We start from the raw sequence: 21,614 nt of genomic DNA, 5'->3' as shown, positions 1-21,614 counted from the left end.
AGTCCCGGGATGACCAAAGTCAGCAGGAGTCATCCTTTGGGGACCATGAACGTCTGCGTAAAATTTCATCAGTTTATTGAAATATTTCTGTCTGGACAAAAGTGACGGGCTGACCTTTATAGTGTGGCTAATAACAGACCAAAACACAACAAAACAACAGCAGTGCCACATATAATATTTGAAACAGTTTTTATTTTCAAATTGACCAAGAGGGGAGAGGGGGGGGTTATAATAATAGCAAACAGTTTGCCTCAAAATATTGATTATTATTACATTTGACTTTGGGGTTGATAAAGGAGCACAGTTCAAGAGCAGAAGAAGGGATATACATACATACAGACAGGTGACAAAGTAAAGGAAAAACCAACATAAAGCATTTTATTAAGGTGTTGGGCCGTCACGTGCTGCCAGAGCGGCTTCGCTGCGCCTCGGCATTGATTCTACAAGCCTCTGGAACTCTACAGGAGGGAAGAACACCGCCCGTCCAAACATATTCCCTCATTTGGTGTTTTGATGGTGGCGGTGGAGAGCGCTGTCTAACATGTTGGTCCAAAATCTCCAATGGGTGTTCAACTGGGCTGAGATGTGTTTACTGTGAAGGCCATAGCATATGATTCACACCATTTTAATACTCGTAACACCCACGGATGGGGGATTCTTGAGCACGAAAGAGACCACTCCCTTCGGGGTAGAAATGTTTCATTATAGGATAAAGAACAACTTTGTATCGATTTGCAGAGACTCTTCCCTCTAAGTGGACTCAAACCATAACAACAGAGTGTCCCCCAGCAGCATAACAGCCACCGAATCCCCCCACTGTAGGGGTCAAGTGTTCAGGCCAGTACCGTTCTCTTGGTGTATAACTCACAAGCACTCGCCCACTTGTTGAGAAAAAGGTGACGGACCATATCAGTTTTGCTCTCTGTAGATCAGTGCTGATGGTTTTTGCACTACCAAGCTCTCAAGTGTGCATTCATCACTGTAATGAGGGCTTTAAGCACTGCGGCGCTACTTTAAATCCCTCTAATTGTCGATCTTTTGACATTCTCAGTCACCTGAGGAAGAGCTGCTCTTCTGTTTTTCCTCTAGTCTGACACACAAGCATGACGGTCATTATATATGCACCGTTGAACAAATCTCCAACCCTGTTTACTGATGTCTTTCCCATACATCTAAATGCAGATATCACTTCAGTCACTCTTCCTACATCAACACGTTATTGTGGCTGAAGCTCCTGCGTCCGACCCTCTTTAAAAATCGCTTAGAGCATGTACCATTGTACCGTGCAGTGCACCTGTGTGGAAACATTTGTGTTATATTTTCTACTCACTGAATCAGGTTTTTCCTTCATCACCTGTCTGCACATACAGTACAGGTAAGCATAGCACTGTTTTACACTGAATACTGGTGTTCTTAGCTTTGTGTATGTGTACAGTATTAAACTAGGACTCTTTAGAACCAAACTGTGTAGTGGAAAAGTGATCTGTGTGTCTCCGTGGAGGGGGGGGCTCGCTAACATTTCACAGGTTTTCAACTCTTTCTCCAAACAGATGTCAGAAAATTGTTGTTGCAAAACAGAAAGTTTGTAATGGTGAAACATTCAGAGGTTCTTGTACAATGCAAAGCCTGTAAATAAGACTGCATTTCAGATTCTATTTGTGGTTCCTAGCAGTGAGAAACATGATTTTCTTTCATACCCCTCGTTTTCCTTCATCACAAAGCCTGTCAAAAGGTTCTCCATAATCAACAGTTACAACATCCATTTGTCTCTTAAAACACCTTTACATTCTTTGGGCTGGGTATCAGTGACACAAACTATAAACATTTCAACATTACCCTTTAGAGTGATGCCGTAAACACAAACTAGTCTATATAGGATCTACGATTGCTATGTGATGGGTGGAAGACCTGGTTCAAACAATAAGACCCTCACTGTAAATCTTCTATTCCTTATTTGTGGATCAAGTCGAGAACAGGTTTTTCCCTGCTTAATTGCTGATTTAATTCAAAGTGTATCTTAGAGGGTTACCATTTGGGACTGGTCTGATGTAGAGTTGTTGTGATAAAGTGTTTGTTGAGCAGTCTGTCACTGTAAAACAACACTGCCTATAATCTTTAGAGACTGACAGGTGACCAATGCTCTGCACTGCCTAAAATCCATTCTTTTTCAGTCACTAATCTGTTTCCATATGAAAATATAACGGGTTACAGTGACAGTTAACATACATACAGACTCTCTCTCTCACACACAAACATGTATTCAAGTTGAGCTGTCCCACACACGGGCTTTGCAGAATACTGAGCCCAACCGGAGAGGAAGTTTCTTGAATATTACAATTATTTCTTTATACTGCAACGCAAGAACTGATTGGCTATCGCCAGGGGAAACCAATACTGACCCCCGAGTGATATAAGAAGTAGGATCAAGAAGGGGAGACGCTATATTCAGCCACACACACACACACACACACACACACACACACACACACACACACACACACACACACACAAACACACACACGACAAAACAACACATTCTAAAAGCTCCTTTGCCAACCATTACACTTCCCCCAATCCAAGGCTTTTTTTGTTTGATATGGCTTACAACTGTAGTAGAGGGGCTGAGCCCATTTCCATCTGTACCTAAACTGGCCTTGGGCACAGCCCCGGTTTTAACTGCTGTTTGAGAACTGAGAGATGAGTGAACTGAACTGCATGAAGGTTTCTGAGGCCTAGGAAGAGAAAGAAGGACAAAACACTGATGATACAGCAGACCACGAGATCGTACAATGAAGTCAATCTATTCAAATTTTTTACTATATTGGAGACTTCTCTCTCCACAGTATTTAGACAACTAAGGAACAATGACGGCTCTAAGAAATCTTGGTCAAATTTGATTCAATCCCCACACCGTTTTTGACACTTGCTCTGGTCTTTGCAGCATCACTGTCTAATCCTTCCTGGTCTGGTTCCAGACTGAGGCAGAAGCAAAAAACTTTCCACATTCCTGAGAATACAAGTACCATCCAGCAACTTCAAACCCTTACTAAGTCAATTATTGTAAGACACAGGGGCGACAAGCGCGCGCACACACACACACACACACACACACACCAAGTACAGACACCCTCATGCCCTCTCATGCACACAAAGATTGTACTCCCAAAAACACACACTAGCTCACAGAATCACACCACAGATTACAAACAACTAGGGCTTGACAGTGATTTACTGTACACAACCACATCAAGTGCTAAAGTTTCAGGGGGATGAGGATATACTGTTTGTTACGTATAGGGCTCTCTGACTGTTAAAAAATAATCCCTACTATATACACACGCATGAACTTTATTAGGGGTAATATCTTGTTGGAAAATATATATACGCCTTTGAATAGTCTGCTCGAAATAAAAACAACATAACTGACTATGTTATTGGCACTTGGAATCTCTAAACCCGTCACACGTACAGTGATCATCCTGTGTATAATTCAGTTCAACTGTAATCTAATTTCTTGCCAGACGTGTGTTCTTACAAAGTTAAAAAGAGCCATTTTTTTTGTCTCAGAGACACCGTTTTTAAAAACACAACTTCCATGGAAAAAACCCAAGCCCAGCCATTTTGTTTAACAAACTGAACTTTTAAGCCTTATTCTGGACTTTTTTTTTTTTTAGAGAAGGGGGGAGAGAAGGGGTTCTGAGAGGGCACGTCTTTGCCCGTCTCTGACCAGAAAACACTTGAACAAAGTAAAAATTCAGTTTTCAAAAGCGACTAATAAAAGCTTACACAGTTATTCTTTCCATGCAATCATATAAAATACTACATTTCTGTTTCCTGTTAGGCTATAGTGGATATTTACATGTTTTTTTTTTATCATACAGTAAATCTGTACAAGGTCAATCCACTCTGACACACCTTCAAAAAAAAAAAAAAAGTCTGTCTTTACCGTGGCGATAAGGTGCTCTCTGGATTTTTGTTGGATTTCCAAGGAGACTAGAGCTCCCTCTGGTGAGGGAAACAGGGATTTTAATCCATCCTGTTGCCATGCTGACATTTCTCAGTGAGTTCCTTGCAGACTTTACTCTTTCCTATGACTCATTTCTTTCAGATGGAGGAATGGAGGGCAACGATTTGGGGGAAAAGGAAGTTTTCAAAAGAAGCGTATGCAGCAATCCCTAAAGAGTTTCACACATTTTTTTCCCCCAGACTTTATTGTGGCTGGCTGCTGACACTGTCAGTCCTGTGCGATGACGGGGCTTTCTGCTGTTTCTGCGGCTGTGGTTTCAGCTGCTGCTGGTGCCTCTGGTGGAGAGATTGTTGTTGCTGTTGTTGCCGTTGCTGCTGCTGCTGCTGCTGCTGCTGTTGTTGTTGTTGCTGTTGTTGTTGTTGCTGTTGCTGTGGTTGCTGTTGGTGTGTTGCCTGGGTGAAGGTGCCCTGTTGTTGGAGTGGGAAAGCTGCCTGCAGAATCAGCTGGGTAGACTGGTTACTGTGGAGAAGACGGGTGCCCTGACAGAAAAACATTGCAAGAATATTAGAATATGAAGCGGTTACCACTATGTATTCAAATTCTTTAATGTCAATAAAATTCTCTTTCACCAAGATAAAACCTATGAATAACTTGATATTTCGTTAGGATGATACCTGTAGGAACTGCTGTTGCTGCTGCTGCCCCTGCTGGCCGCTCTGAGCCACTACAGCTGTCTGGTTTTGTCCATCGGGCTGACCTTGAGGCGGTTGGGCTGGTTGTAGTGTCAGGGTCTGGGTTTGCCCTCCCTGCTGAATTGATACAGGAGTTAACAGAGAACAACACACGGATGTAGAATAAGCTGCAGATAAGAAATTAAGTTTTGTTTGGAATATTGTAGGCTTCTGTGTGCTTTCCAAAGGCAACTGGCTTACTGACGATCAAGTTGCCTTTGGAAAGCACATAGAAGTACCCTGACCTGGATGAATGACAATTGAGACAAAAAACATTTTCAAATTTCTAATCAGTATTGAGATTCATTCTAATCTCCCTGTGAGCTGCTTTCAGGCCTAGAGTTTAGAAGAATATTCCTGTTTTCTACACCCAGTTTCCATTAAGCAAACAAGCCAATTTTCCCCAACAATGCCATGGTTTTTATTCTATTCTATTTAACACTTTCTGGCTGTAACCACACTCTGTCAGTAATGAGCAGCTGGGTGGCTGCGTGCCTCGCACATGGTTGCTTGGATGGAGTCTACAGTGGTGCTATTTTTCTAATCTTAGATACGGTTTCATTAGTTGCTCTTTGACTCATTTGACTTTGCGCTTACCTGCTGACCACCAAAGGGGTTGTACGCAGTGACTACCTGTCCCATGAACATGGAGGTGGGCACCATGACTGCTCCACATGCCATTGGAGCTGTCACAAGTTTGGTCACCAGCTGCTGTCCTGCTGGGAACCTGGTCAGAATGAAGTGGGAAAATGGGAAATGAAACAGGAAGAAAAAAATAAATTACAGGAACCATGAATCATACTGGATATCTAATTTTAAAATCTTAAACAGATTTCACAAACAAATTCTGTTTACTAAGGAGCAGTATTTCTCTGAGTATCAGGTTTGGTTGTCTACCTACCGGATCTGTCGGTCCTGTGTGAAGGTGGCCACGGCGGTGCCTTGCTGCGTGTTGTTCTGCGGCAGGCTGGTGCTGATCTGTAGCACGTTGGGCTGCCCAGGCTGGGAAATCATCATGGTGTTGTATAGTGGAGCCGATACAGAGCCCTGGGGCTGGGTTTGGGGCTGGGCCTGGGCCTGGGCCTGGGACTGGGTTTGGGGCTGGGGCTGCGGAGGTTGTTGGGGCTGACGTTGGGGCTGGAGAGCGGCAATGTGGGGAAGGAGGGAGGGACAGGACATGAATTATTTTAAAACAGAGCAAACTAAGGGCCATTTCTTCACAAATTTTAAATGTCCGATTTGAACATTGCTTAAAAGAAATTCAACAGATCACAAATCCACAGATATACAAAAAACAGAAAATGTATTGAAGTTTAAATTCCAGAGCATTCGGCTGGGAGGTTGTACTGAAGCCTCTTCAAGACTTGGAGGAGCCCCGTGTAGTAAAGTGAGACACTATTAGATGTCAGTATGTGTGCTTTTGATAAATGAAAATACGAACATGAAGTGAAATGTGTTGCCTCTGTTGCCCTCGCTGTTTTGAATGGACTTTACTATTAAGAAATGTTGATCTATCTAAATTATCTTGTCATGTAATACAATTGAGATTTGTGTGTTTTACAGTACTCCACTGTCACTGTGAGTTTTCTGTGAAATCTCTTACATGGTTGAACACAACCCACATGCCCTTCCTGTCATCTGAGTATCACGAAAACATAACAACTTCAAAGAACAGTACTGTGTTTGTGAAATACTACACATGTATGTGGACACATGTGACCAAAAGTGTCAAAAGTTCACACAAGATAACAAGATCACAAGACCCCACCTGGGGGAGCTGCACGTTCATCGCGCCACCCTGCTGCTGCAGCAACATCTGTCGGAATAGAAACGCTAAATGTCAGGCCACAGTGATCTGTATGTCTGTTTACACTGCACGCAGTCATTTTTGTACATTTATGTTCCCAATTTAAATATGTTTATTGTAATAGCAGAATTCTCTTTAGGGGGTGCATATTCAGGCAGTGAAAGTGTGGTTTCCTCTGAATAGAATAAAAATAATACATAATGCATGTTCTTGTTCTAATCTAGGTCAGGCAAAGGCAGGTAGAGCACAACAGGAAAAAGACAAAGCACAACACACCTGCTAATCTTTTAAAAAAAGAAGAGAGGCTGTGTGCTATTCTTGTTCAAATGAGCAGTTTAACAAATTTGGAAAACATCACGGGGAGAAACATGAATACTACTGGCTCAGCTCTTCAATATTTTCAAATGAAAGGGACTTTTTAAAAAGGCAAATATGCTATTATTCTGTGAGTAAAAAGAAACCCTTTCAGCAAACTAAAGTAGCTCTCTGACAATAAGGTTTCTTTTGTGGCAAAAGGGTAGGTGCATAGTAAATTTCAAAAATTAACTCTGTCTTTCTTCCATCAACTCCAAGTAAGTTAAATTGAGGAAGGCAGAGACAAAGAGAAATGAGAGAGGAGAGAAATAAAATGAAGGAAGAGAAGTTTTCAGACAGCAAGGAGCAAACTTGACCTACCTTACGTCTGTTTATATGAAAAGGCAACATTTTACATATCAAAATCATGCTGCATTGACATTATCTTGTGTGAGTCTACAGCTTACCTGTATGCCCTGTCCCTGGACTCTCTGTAGTTGCTCTTGGATGTGTCTCAGTTCCTCCTGCTGCCGCTGGATGTTGGCCTGGATCATTCTCGTCCTCTGTTCCAGCTGCTCCTTCAGATGCTGCATTGCATTCACCTGCGCTGAGAACTCCATCACTGGCTGTGGGTGGAAAGAGAAAAAGGTTTCTTACTTAAGCCGTGCTGACTGTGTGCACATGCAGACAGCAGTAAGTGATTTTCTACAGTAGAGCATGGAGATGGTGCATTGTGAACAGGTTCCTAATTGTCCCAAATTCTTTGCCTTTGAGCAGCACGTCCATTACTGAGGGTAAATATCCAACGTTATAAAACACTTAGCACAAAGCAGACAGGCTTAGCAGGTTTTTTCTTTGACTTCACAAACTTTTTAAATTCACCAAATACTCTCTCATTTCATGCATTTTAGATGTTGCTACAGCAAGCTCTTGACTTACAGTGAGCTTGACTCGCCCACAATGATCAGGAATCAATAAGGGTACTGCTAAAGAATCGGACAGCGAGCAAAATCGATACTGGCACTGGGATCAATAAAATCTTGTAAATTTCCATCCCGACTTTTTCATTGAAAAAAAATTTTTAAATGAGAAAATCTACAGTCAAAACTGCTTTGCATTAATTTTTTGTCAGTCGACTGAACATTAATCGACAGATCGTTTCAGCTCTATTACACAACACATTATCAGGTGATTAAAAGACCCAAGTGTGGTGTCACCTGTACGTTTGTCTGTAGCTGCTGTGGTTGTTGTTGTTGCTGTTGTTGTTGTTGCTGTTGTTGCTGCTGTTGTTGCTGCTGCTGCTGTTGTTGTTGCTGTTGCTGTTGCTGCTGCTGAGTGATCATACCTGGAGTCACACTCTGGCCTGTGGTCTGAGAGCTCATAGACTGCAAACACACAGATAATCCAGAGGATTATGAGGAATGTGTGTATGAATTTGTTATATTACATTTCCTTAACCACGCTGATAAAACTGCACTGTGTGAATAAAATGCCTATATTTGCCCCTATTTGTAACACAAACAGAGATGACTCGTGATCACAAAAAATCTGTCAAAACAGGATATTCTGGTTTGCTATGTGTTGGCGTTTTGGCCAGTCAAGTCTCACTTGGCTGCTGATGGATGAGCGACGCTGTGATGTCATCTCCATGGTGGAGGCCAGTGACTGCCGAGGAGGTGTGGCTGTGTCCATGTGTAGCTTGGAGGCTGTTGCTGTGGAGACAGAATTATTGATTTGATTTGCAGGAGTCATAACTCAGACCCTGCTGACGATATTGTATCATCTTCCAGCAGGGTTTTGTGAACTGATGTATCACTGACTCATCTTTAGAGTGTTATGTCAGGGCATGTGCATGCAACTGTGTGTGTCCTTACAAGTGCAAGTGTTGTCAGAAACATGCGATGAGGACTTGCGGGAACTACGTGAAGAGGTTGAGGGTGTTCGGCTGTGGTCAAATCGCTCCAGAGCCTCCTTGAGGCTAGACGTATTCAGCTGTGACTCAGAGCCTGAGTCCTGACTCTAAAAACAGATAAGAAGAGGAAAAATACACTTGACAGGCAGTCATTCAAAAATAAAAGTCAGACTGCGTGAGGATGAAAATGGCAGGGCTGATAAATTCAATAAAATGTTTTAAAAAATCCATGAAATCTGATTTGAACCAACAGAAATATACAATAAATACACTGCATGTGCTTGAGGCTGCAATTTTACCAATACACAGTAATTAGATGATTAGCTACTAGATGACAACTCAAAAGGGTAATTTATTAACAAATATAACTGAATTAATGTGAGATTAACAACCACCATCCAAGGGTTTTATTGGTTTGTGAATTCCAAATTTCAAAGTTTGATTTATGATACATCTGTTGTTCTCATTTCAAAAGGATTGAGACAACAGCAGAGAACAATAGCCACATTGTCAGAGATTTGTTGACAGTGTAAAAAAATGTTAATAGACAGAAGCAACTCACTGACAGAAGTGAGTGGATAACACATTTGGAAGAAAGCAGGCTTTAGACTTCCAATTATATAAGGTAATTAACATCAGAAACACATTTTGGGGTTTTATGTTGTGAGCCTTGAAACACATTTAATAAGATAATAGCCCTGATGGAGGCTGAATTCATTATTTTGTATGTTTAATACATTGAAAGTATAGAATTTCTGTCAGTCAATAAATATAAGTTCAATTACTTTACTGACAAAGTAAAATAAAATGTTGTTGTGTCTGCTACTCAGACTTAAACACCAAATGTTTTTTTACAGTTTCTCCGTCATACTTATTGTGCATATTGCATATTGTGATTTCTCTCCTTATACAGATTGTGCATTTGTGAAAACAGATGAGTACAGACCACCTCTATAAGTAATTTCTCACCTTATCTGCAGCAATTTCTGGGTTAGACTCCTCAATGCCCAGCTCTCTGCGCTGTTCTGCCCTCACCTCTGCATAGCTGCATTTAAAAAAAAAGAGGGAGGTTTTGAGGACAACTGGTGAAAAAGCACGAGATATGAGGGCAATGTAGAAACTCTATGTCGCCAGTAAGTAGATCATTGAAGTGGATATGAGGAGCCTTTATTATTAGAGTCAGAACATTGGTTAGGAAATGTCCAAGGATAAGACCAAAAAAAATCTCTGATAAATGTATCATCAGGACAAAGTCCAGAGAAACAGGGACAATGAGCAAGCATTCAGCTGCAGTACCTGACTACTGTGTGTGTGCAGACAATAAACTCAGGCCGCGAGTTCCACTGGTGATAGGTGATGTAGTAGTGCGTCTGAAGCCAGATCCACTGTTGACCTTTAGTCAGGAAACGGTAGTAGCAAGACTTCCCTTTACCATACTGCATCACTGAACAGGAGAGAGACAGATGCAGACAGGAGCAGAGAAGTTAAAAAAATGAGCGGAGAAGCACTTTCAACAAGTAAAAAAAAAAGACTGAACTGTAAGTGTGTAAATGTGAGCCCTCACAGTGTTCGTGACACTTGGCCAGTGTCTCCAGGTCATCCACGTGGTAATAGTCGTACCCTGATGTTCCCAGAACCTCAAAAGGCAGGTAGCCTATGATTGGTGGAGCTCTGAAAAGAAATGGCAGCACCATAAATCACACTGACACAAAAGCAGAAGGCCAATCACAGTGCAAAGTAAAGGCAAGACTGTCGTTTTCAGGAAGTAAAAGAAATGGTTGGACACAGACCCCCCCGGCAAGCTTAAGGAAGAATACACAATTAAATGTGCTTATGTTTACCTATGGTCTAAAAACAGGAACTTCCATTCTAGACTGTGCCTAGAGGTGAATTCTTCATTGGGCTCCTCCACTGTACACATCTCCTACGAACATAAAAACAAAAGCGAAAGAACAGAGACAGTAAATTAGATGAAATGATCAATTAATTACTCAGTGTGATTTTAAATGCACGTGAGAGTGTTAAAGAATACCTTGATAAACTGAGGTTTGGCCAGCCGAACAGTGGCTACAAAGCACACCTGGTCATCGAACGCAGGTTGTAGTGACCGCTGTAGCACTCCCGCTAGACCATTCCTCGTGATGTTTGGAACTGCACAACAGACAGCAGAGTTTACCATTGAAAAGGTTGTTTTCTCTGCGAGTCAAGGAATATACAGTGTGATTTTGTGTGGCTCCATGAAACAACCCCTTTCAAAGAGTGTGACACTTTGAAAAATTTGTGCAGTGTCCAATTGATAGCGGTGCACTTTCCTGTGAATATGTGAGCTTGTTCAAGTCAAATGGCAAAAAAATAAATATTTCAACTTTTGAGTGATTGTGGCCTCACTTTAATGCCATTTAGCTGTTCTAAAAATAGTAACTTTTACGTGACTAAAATTAAATAAAATATTGCCATTTCAGTGACATACCGTTGTTAAGTGACTTAAAGTTGCCAATGAATTTAACATATTCGTAGACAGGGGGTTCTTTGGGGTCAATGGCTCCTCGCAGCATATGGCAGCAGAATTCCATGTGGTTCTTAGCTGGAGACAAAAAAAAAAAATAAATAAATAAATAAATACAGCTTGGGTCAAAAAAAAATAATTAATGTAGCATCCAATAAAAGCAAGTTTAAAATGGTTAATGAAGCTTGAAGGAAATCAAGAGGTAACAGTGATAATGATGCCCAAGCATCACACAAAAAATTAAATGTGCATAATGCTGCTCTAAGAATGCACTTTAAGTATTCCTGTTTAAGAGGACATATCTACCTATTTGCTTCCCAATGCATACAAGATAAACAGAACGTATATTAGCTATAGAGCTATGAAACCTTGAAAGTCTTTTTCATTTAGATTCATCAGAGATTTTTTTCAATATGTTTAATAACACTACTATCCATGGGTTTATAGTTTCCAACACAAACAAAATAAGACATTTTCTGTGGATATTAAGGGCTTAAACACACATTTATACGAATAAATCAACTATTAAAATCATAAAACTGCAAGCTGTGTGTCCTGAAGTACGGACGTAAATGAATGATATTCCCATTTACCCACTTAACACACTGTATAGTGGAGTATTATTGAAATAATGTTGAAGCAAGCAGCACAAATGGAGTAATATGGTTTAGGGTGTTACTGACTCTTCAGGAAATCGGTGCTAAGGCTCTCTGGATCGGTGGGGTGCGTGGACAGAGCCTTGTACACATCGGAGTGTTCCCCAATTGGCAGGAAGTTTAACAGGTTCTGGTCCACTAAGTCCGTCTAGGTAAACACACACACGTGCACAAGAACACAAACACAAATCAAAGAATTGCCAAACCCTTTTTAGCACACCAACATGTTTAATCTGAGCTACAGAAACGTAAAAAAAATCCTGTTAAACCCTGTTCTACAGGGTTACAGGGTTCTACAATACAGTGGATGACTAATACATATCAGGCAAAAGACAGTGTTACTCACCGGTAGGTGTTCTAGTAGTGAGGTGACACTCTCGGAGACGTAGAGGATATTCCCATCAGTCATTATTGCTATAAAGAACCCATCTAGAGCCTGACAATATAAGACAAGATAAAGAGAACACACCTAGATGTCAATCTACAGCAGTGGAATTAAAAGACTGTCATCAATTTGTCTTGTGGGTCTAATCTGTTAAAATTATACAGCAACTTTTTTACTTTTACAAATAAAATTAAAATCCAATTGAGTTTATTGAGCTGAATTAGAATTAATCTTGACCCTGTTCATGAAAAATTTCCCACAGACAGGATTACAGTACAAAATGTGAGATTTCTGACCTCCAGCATGAGCTGGGTAAACTCCTCATTGCTAAGAAATGGAGGCTTCCAGTCCTGCCTGATCTCACTCGACTCCGACTGGGCTGCAATCTCTGATGGAGGAAACAAGAAAGCAAACGTGTGAGTGAGGAAAACAATGAGGTGACAGGACACAAAAGAGACTGTACAGAAACAAAGCACACAGTAACACAGGGCAACATGGTACAAAAACATATTGATAGTACAAGGTTCAGAATGAAAACAAGGCAATTAAACAAAACACTAGATAACACATTGCACCAGTGAAATGGCAGCTGACAGTTTATTATCATGCATGCATGGAACTGATAAGCGATGGGAATTCAGATTAGGAGGATAAGCCCAGTACTCAAATGGTGATCAACTAAAATTATGAGGGGAAAGACAGTTGAAGATGTAGGTTTAAAGTAGCTCAATCCCAGGATTTTAGTATGGAATAATTATTCATCATAATATATTAAGTAAACAATATGCAGTTGAAAGGTTAAAATAAATTAAAGAGTATCAATCCCCATGTCTCATTAAAAGTGTAATAAAAACAAAGAGTGTTTGTTCCTTTTCACAAGCTCTAGTAATGACAGTAAACAAGCACAGACAACAGTGTACACAAGAGTGATTAAAAAAAACAATAAAGCTACGTATAGAGCAAAAAGTGTCCACTGAGATGGTCAACATAGGTGGTGAGGATAGTAGCAAGCCCTGACCTTTGTGTTTACACAGGAAGTCAATGCTTTTTTGCAGGATGGTGGACTTGTCCATTTTCCTGGTGTTGCCCGGCAACATCGTGCCGAGTTCCTTGATGAGGACATTGAACTGGTCTCTCCGTTTCTTCTCAGACTTGTTACGGGACACACTACAATCAAAGCCACAGTTAGAAATGAGATTACAAATATAATAGCACGATTTTAAAGATATCTATTTTGTCACCTTTGACATACTGAAAACCAGGACAACACTGAAAATAAGCAGGTGTAACCTTTTTAAACAGTACAGCTGCTGTGTACACATACAATAAAGTCAGTTTTGAAATATTATATTGTTGCCAGAGCTAAACACAAAAATGTGTTTCAAGAGTTGGTTGGTTTAAGTGTGAGTCTGGTCAAGATACAATCCTTTAAATACCATGTGATGCTTTATGAAAAGGATTGGTGTATATGAAACACATAGAACAAGCAGCATCACTCTAGCGTGCTCTTACCGTTTTGCTTTGTCCTTTTCATCTTCTTCCATCAACCCATCAAAGATGCTACAATCATCCCTACAGGAGGAGAGCAAAATATTCATATTGCACTTTCCTGTGTGTGCATGTTTGTTGGCAGCTTGAAAGCAGATATGTATTGTTAATTTTAGCCAATGACGGATGTTGGCTAATGAGAGGATTCCTACATGCCAGGAGCAGGTTTATTTTTGGATCACACAGAAAGAGAGAGGGGGAATGTGTTGTGCTTGCCAAGAAGGTTACAAGTGCATTTGTGTAAAAGGGTGTGATGTTGCCTACATTTCAGTTAATATGTGTCAATACAAATATTTTCATTTGTATTGACAGCACTCTTTAATATCCTTGCAGTACATAATTTGACTATTCTGATGGCAAAAGTGATAATTTTCAAAAGATTTTTCAAACTGTAGCAGGTCATTTCAAAATAATAACATTAACAATAAGAACAAGAACAAGAAATTATAGGAGTACTTGATTAATAAACATCATTATGGACACAACATTTTTGCAAACTTGTATATCTGAACATGTAGTGTACTTGTGTTCATGCAGATATCATGTGTATGCATGGCATTTATGATAAAGTGACATATCGTGAGTGTGTGAGTGTGTGTGTGTGTGTGTGTGTATGTGTGTGTGTGTGTTGCAGCATACCCTATGCTTGATGTCATGGTGGCTGCTGATCAGGGCTGTGGTTGCAGTGATTTGCTCTTTAGGCGTGAGGTAGGCATTTGGAAGACCACCTGGACAGACAGAAAAACAAAATACTGTATTAGCTTAAGTGCCAGTTATGATATATATATATATATATATATATATATATATATATATATATATATATATATATATATATTGCAAGACGGACTAAAAACATGAATGAATGTTTTGGCAGACAACGTGTTGCAGGAAAAGCCCGAAATCAGCACCCCATTCATTAAATTATGAACATATTTTAGATAATGAATGCATTCTGAATTACATTTTAGCACCAGAGATTGAAATCAAACTACTCCCACCCCTCATTAGTTGCTTTCATTTTAACTACATGCATGCACATATACAAAAACACAGTCATCTTGACAAAGAGTTCAACTGGTCAGGTCTCAAATGAGAAGAGGCTGATTTTATCGAATTATGTAAATTTGCCAAGTCCTTGTTGATTCGTGCAATAAAAAAGAAGTCTTTCAGTATGTGTTTACAAACAGACAGATGATTACTATTTTGAACATGTTTAACATGAACATGTTTTTTCACCCATGACGTCATTCTCCAACATTAATCACAATTATGAGCATTCACAGGGGGTTAACCTAGCTTGCTATGGCGGCTCCTTTAATACTTAATAAACAACTGACTAATATTCTTGTGTCGACTGTGTCATGACCCGTGCCATGCACGGCGGTTTAGTTTAGTTTTTCTCTTGTTGATCTTTCGCCTTGTTCCTTGTAAGTGTTCATTGTAGTGTCTTCTTTGTTCAGGTTCGTTTCTCTGTTCTACTCTGTGTATTCATTATGTCCATAGTCATGCCATGTTTTATGTAAGAGTTTTGTATTGTCTTAGTTCTCTACCCTTGCCCTGTCTTGTTGGTATTTTTGTTAAGTTTCCCATTGTGTCTTGTCTTTGCCTGGTTTTCGTTACTTCCTGTTTTATTTTGAAGGTTCATGTTATGTGTCTTTTGTTACTTTACTTCCTGTGTTTTCCCTCCCGTGTGATTGTCTGATCGTTCCCACCTGTGCGTCATTAGTGTTTGCCCCTAGTGTATTTAAGTCCGTGTCTTCCCTTTGTCCTGGTCGGGTCATTGTCTGTGTAACCTTGCTGCCACCCATCTTCACCATAGTCATAGTTCTACCCTAGTTCCTTAGTTCCAAGAGTGTTGTCTTGTTTCATGTAAGTGTTTCATGTTGCGTTTCCTTTGTTCCTGTCCGCGTTTCTGTTCAGGTTTGAGTTGTTCCTTGTTTCGACTTTGTCTTTACTTGCCACAGTTCTGGTTTGTTTATCGCCGTGTTCTTGTCTTTGTTCATGTCTTGTCGTATGTAGAGTCCGCGTCCTTATTGTTGTCTGCGTTTCCCTCGTTAGTTATCGTTCCCTGCCATGTTCTTTTCATAGTGTTATTTGTTTGTTACATTATAATCTAGTTTCTGTGTTCTTGTCTTAAGTTATAGTTTAGCCGATTTATTCTCCTCGTTTAAGAGCGATTTTCTGTTTATTTACTTTTGTTATTCAGATTCTTGTTCCTCAATTTGCTAGGAGTGCATTTTGAGTTGTTAGTTTCTCTTACCAAGTTCTTCAGTTGGTCAGTCCGTTTCATAGCCTTTTGTGTTTTCCTCCTTAAGGAGCGTTTTTGGTTCTAGTTTTGTAGCCATAGTGTTTTAGTTTTGTCATGTTCTATGTTACCTCCTGTTGCTAGTCTTGGTGTCTTTAGTAGTCTTGTTCTAAGTTAGTTATTTCTTGTGCTGTCCCTGTTCCATCCATGCCCCGTTGCGTTTATTGAGTGTGTTAATTAGTTTCCTTAGTTGTAGGTTTTCGTTGTCTCAATAAATTTATTAATTACAATCTAGCCTGTCCCTTGGTTTGTCTGTGTTCATGTCCTGATTGAGTTTTCCTTTTATTGTATTATCCATAGTCTTGCCCTGTGTGTTAGTGAGTTCCTTGTGTTGTCCTAGTCTTGTCTCGTTGTGTTGCGTGTTGTTAATCCATGCTTCCCGTTGTGTCTGCACCTGGGTTCAACCCTTAAATTCACCCCTAGTTCCCCTCATAGTCTCCCTTAAGTCCCCACCTTCCTGACAGACTGAATCCTGACACACAGCACATGTCAGAAAAAGACTATTTTGTGGTCAGTAAGACACACGTTGCTATGTGTTAGGGAACATGCATATGTTGAAACATAGGTGTAATTAGATTTATTAATTTACAAAGTACTGTGTGAAGGACCAAACTTATAAGTCTTTCATGACCAACTTTAAGTTTATCAGAAGACAGCTCTGTGTGCATGTGTGTAGTCACTTCTCACCCCAATGCAGCTTATGCACGTGGTTATTTAATGTCTTTTCTCAGGGGTCGTAGAAAGGGTTTGGGGTCAAAGATGACTCTATGGTCAAAACTGACGTTGAGGTCATTGGGGTCACGAGTGGGCACCGGATCGCGGGAAAGGCATGGTGCTCAGCCAAACCTGCAGAGAAGAGGAGCAGAAGAGTCATGTGGGGTCATCAGTTCAATACTAGTACTGAAACCCTGTATTAATGGACTGCAGGATTCATTTAATAAAGACCATAATATCAATTAACGCTGACATTATCGGTTCTGCTGTCAGTATTGGAGAAATTAAGAGACTTGTCTGTGATGCATTTTCACTATTCCCAATCCAGAAGAGATATCTCTCTCTGAGCCACGCACATGCACACACGCACGTGCGCGCACACACACACACACAAACGCACACACACGACTGACTAGTACCACTAAAGTACCAGATAAGTATCTATAAGAATAGTAGTACAGGTACAATCTTTTAAGATACCCATCCCTACTCTTTGCAGAGTCCAATTACAACTGCAATTTACAAATTATGATTTGCATGAGATAAAAATGCCGACACAGAAAAAAAAACATGGTTTTGACTTGGTTTTAACCTACAACCTACATGAAAAACTCAGAAATTAATTTTCTTTATATTTTCTGAGAAATCTAAGCCTACCAATTTTTTACTGTTGTTACACATGTAGGATAAAAAAATAGCTCACTTGCATAAATAATGGATCAAGTTTATATTTTAAAGTGAGATGCAGCAGAACAACAGATTACCAGCCAGTATACTAAATCAACTTTACTGATTCATCAACCTCTGACAATGTTTCTGTCTTTTTAACCACTTTTAGTGTGTTATTTAGCATATATTAAATTGGACATTGCTGCAAAAAAATGCCTAGTTCATACTATCAGTGGCAGGGTTTTTTTTTTACAAGTATACTGATTCTAAACAACTTACTGATAATTGAACGAATTAATAACTGAAAAGAGAACAGATTTTATCAAATAAGACTGGTGAGAGGTCCTGGAATCCTAGTTATTGCACCAGACAGTTTTTAAAGTGTGAACAACGTACATCAAGGCAGCGAGGAAAACCTGGAATTAATCAATTATTATGCATACATTATTAGTTCGTCAGAAACCCTTTTGGAAGACAGTGACCCAGTTAGGAAAAAGTGGTGATTAAGTATTTTTTACACTTACTTTCTGGAATGTCTCTTTGCAGGCAAAACCAGCTATTTTAGATCCGATCCTTCCAGGCACTGACAAATCTTAACGTGCGCGCCACACCTCACCTACAATACAAATAACCCACACTCATTTTCAAACATACCATGGAGCCTATGTTAACTATTTACCATGCATACAACAGGGAATATAATAGGTTGGTTGCAGCAATTTAAAAACAGGAAATTGGTGCTGCAACCAACTGACAAAGTGTTTAATATATATTCATCCTACTATAAGATTAGGGCTGCAACTAGTGCAATTATTTTTTCACTTAACAAATTCATCATTTGATCTATCAAATGTCACAAAATAGTGGAAAATGGCTGGCACAATATCCTGAAGCAAACAATGAGGTTAAAATAGTGTCTGACAGTCCAAAACCTGAAAATATTCACTTTATTTTGGGTATAAAACACAGAAAAGCAGCGAGCCGTCACAACTGAGAGGCTGGAACCGATTAACATGTGAAATGTTTTCTGAAAAAAAGATTACTTGTGCAATTCATCGGTTATCAAAACAATCACTGGCTAATTTTCTGTCAATCCATTAGATCAATTAATCTGTTCAACTCCATTATTTCCACCATCTATTGATTGATATTCTCAATCATAGGGTCTAGCATTGTTTGGTCACATTTAGCCAGTCCAAGCTGCTGTCTTCAAAGTGCTTGTCAAAAAAAACAGTCTAAAACTTTTAAATACTCACATTACTCTCACAAAAAAGAAAAACAGCAAATCCTCACAACTGAGAAGCCATAAAAGAGCTGAGAGCTGCAACTAAGGATTAGTTTCATTGTTAATTAATCTGTTGAATATTTTCTTGATTAATCGATTAGTTGTTTGGTCTATAAAATGTCAGAAAATTGTGAAAAACATTGATAAGTTTTTGCCAAAGCCTGATATTATGTTCTCCAACGTATTTTTTTGTCCACAAGCCAAATATATTCAGTTTACTGTAACAGAGGAGTGAAGTCACTGGAAAGTATTCTCATTTAAGAAGCTGGAATCTGACAGTTTTGACTTTTTTTTATTCAAACCAATTTAACGATAGTGGGTGGTTAATTCAGCAGTTGACAACTACTCGATTAATCATTGCAGCTTCACAACATCCCACCACTTGTGCCCCTATGAACCCCATCTTAGAGGAATTTGTTGTAAGATATGACAGTATAGACAGAAAGGTCAGAGTGGATACAGCAAAACCTATGGATAACATTATCACCTCGCTCCAATATTTTTATAGACCTAATTGAAGTGAGAGATCATTGTGAGATTCATTCATTTTGTTAAACCACCTTAAGGACCCCATAGTGCTCCCGGATCTCTACTTTGGGAGCCACTGGCCTGATCTACAGTCACGTATTCCTGATGGGCAATAAGTAAAGCTTCGTCAGACTGAGCTTCTCCATTGCTCACTGTACACCACTGCCAATGAATAAACACTGATATTAGCAATATGGTCCAGTGGAGAGACCATATAAAGCAGGGGACAAAAATAGCCATTAGCTATCAGATAGGCACAGTAACGTTTTTAATAGATTTACCTTTTAGTGCCACAGGTGTTCGTTATACAAACGAAGGAGAGCAACCCATATAGCCTACCCTAGCTAGCAAGCTAACTAAGCTTGCTACCGAAAACTGCCCATTTAACTCAAGAGATTTAATGGTCTTACTGCCCCCGTTTCCTCCCGCTACGCTCACACACATTGAATGACACAGTTATGGCAGGTAAAGCACTTCGCGTTTGTGAAATAAACAACAGGAATAGCAGTCTCTACCATGGCAAGCTGGCGCCGAGCCTCAAGCTGTCACGCAACAACTGACATTGAAGACAAAATAATCCCTGAAATATTACCGTTGGCCCTCAAACAGCGCGAGCAAACTGAGCCTTAATATCCGCGCGCACCAGGATCCTCGCAAAATCCCACAAAAACGTAAGTGTCGGTGGCGGAGAAACGTCTAAAACCAGCAATGGTGGAAACATTTTCGCGGCAGATGTATGTACACACTCACACACACATACACACAGTCCCCGGGCACACACATACACACGCTGACAGGGATGCGCGCACACGCTCGCCCACTCGTACACATAGACACAGGCTGCTCTGAATGTGGGTCACTGGGCCTTGCTCTCCCTCAAGCGTGCGGAAACAGTCCCGAAGCCTCCTCTGCAGTCCGTCCGCTTCCGCACGCTAAAAAATACACCGTCTGCCGACCACAGCGGCCACGCTACTTCACCATCGACGACCACCGCTGGCTTTGGATGTGCATTTAAAAAATTCTTACCTTCCTGAGTAGTCGACAGCAGCCACCGTATTTTGCTTACATGAACGTTGCATCGAGGAGGCGGGGGCCGGGAGGACTCCGGGTTGGGGAGAAAAACAGGAGGCCTACTTCATATTACGACGTACAGTCATGCGCAATGGAGACAGAAGGGCGCACTATTTTGCAAGTACAGTAGCAGCAAAAACGGATGGGATCGTTCTCAGAGGGGAAGTGACTCCGCGTGTTTTTGTGGCTTTTCCAGCCAGACTCGTTCACTGTCGGTGTCACCTAGTTTTTCTTTAGTGGATGAAAAGGGAAAGGTAGCGAATCCGCTTCCTGACTTTCATTCATGCTTTTAAAGCGTTATCTCTACCGGATAGTAGCAATCCAGTTAATTCGTATTTTATTATAGTCTTGACAGAATAGATAGAGTTAACATTTTAAACGCCACCCTAAGTAAATATTTTACTCTCATGTAAGTACGCATTATTAACACCACCGTGTTCCGTTCAGGGAAGCACAGTTTAGGTTGCAGTGAATGGACTGTGAATGTGACATTGGACGGTCGCCAGGACGGTGCAGCGCAGGATAGGGATGGCCCTGGCTGATGGCAAGGGGTTTCCCCTTTTATCGACATCCAATCAGAAGCTCTATAGACCATGACGTTGTACCGGTTCTGGGTCGAGGTTCCCCTAAAGTCATTTTATGGTAAATTTTGACATTACAAAACCTTTTTTTAAGAGGCATGATCTAGGTTTAGATGTTAATGACCATGTCATTTTTATTGACATGCTTTCATTTACAAAAGAAAAACCTATATACAAAACTCTGTTATTGCTTAAAACAAAGTTTACAAGCCTTTTCCAGGTAAATACAACATTCAGAATTAAGGTAGCATTAAAGGAAAGAGTTGACTGGTAATGTGCAGGCTGCAGAAATAGTTATTTATACTGATCTGTAATGTACATCGTCTTGGATGAGAAAACATGTTATCAGGAATACATAAACCATACATAAAGAGAAAATAAACAAAGTGCTGTCTCAGTGTTGCTGAATTAAAGCTCTCCAGTAATATCATACTGGATATCAAAACCCACAGTTCAATCTTTGTATTCAATTCATACCTATAATAAAATCATTCAAGGTTAAAATTTGAATATGTAAATAAAATTGTTGCCCAAAAATGTGTTTAATATACCTGGAGATGTCTACGTTTCCTGTGACAGTCCTGCTACGTGAGCAGAGAGGCTTTGGCTGGGCCATCCTCGTATATCAGTGTAGCACTTGAACCACTATCAG

General features: G+C 40.2%; 1 protein-coding gene across 4 annotated transcripts; it reads right to left on the bottom strand.

Annotated features, from left to right (window-relative positions):
• Positions 1–184: 184 nt before the first annotated feature.
• On the bottom strand, positions 185–20,417 carry clockb (clock circadian regulator b). 4 transcript variants are annotated; one of them, XM_041966168.1, is made up of 24 exons: positions 20,337–20,417; positions 18,022–18,113; positions 16,802–16,960; positions 14,446–14,534; positions 13,771–13,830; positions 13,277–13,425; positions 12,555–12,646; positions 12,220–12,309; positions 11,901–12,021; positions 11,182–11,295; positions 10,744–10,862; positions 10,553–10,635; positions 10,276–10,382; positions 10,008–10,155; positions 9,681–9,756; positions 8,674–8,818; positions 8,408–8,511; positions 8,017–8,184; positions 7,267–7,425; positions 6,467–6,514; positions 5,600–5,835; positions 5,296–5,425; positions 4,642–4,776; positions 185–4,506 (listed from the first exon to the last, which is right to left on the bottom strand). In XM_041966168.1, the coding sequence occupies exons 4-24, from the start codon at positions 14,460–14,462 to the stop codon at positions 4,210–4,212; spliced, it is 2,598 nt and encodes an 865-aa protein (XP_041822102.1). In that variant the 5' UTR covers positions 14,463–14,534; positions 16,802–16,960; positions 18,022–18,113; positions 20,337–20,417; the 3' UTR covers positions 185–4,209. The 4 variants fall into 4 exon arrangements, with proteins under 4 accessions (XP_041822102.1, XP_041822118.1, XP_041822110.1 ...); XM_041966184.1 differs by having other exon boundaries at positions 4,642–4,773; XM_041966176.1 differs by lacking the exon at positions 20,337–20,417 and adding an exon at positions 19,903–20,019.
• Between the last annotated feature and the right edge of the window lie 1,197 nt (positions 20,418–21,614).

The sequence above is a fragment of the Chelmon rostratus genome, chromosome 3, assembly GCF_017976325.1.
Source record: "Chelmon rostratus isolate fCheRos1 chromosome 3, fCheRos1.pri, whole genome shotgun sequence".
Classification (NCBI taxonomy): Eukaryota; Metazoa; Chordata; class Actinopteri; order Chaetodontiformes; family Chaetodontidae; genus Chelmon; species Chelmon rostratus.
The sequence above is the reverse complement of the archived record's forward strand: the minus strand, read 5'-3'. Positions and strand labels throughout refer to the sequence as shown.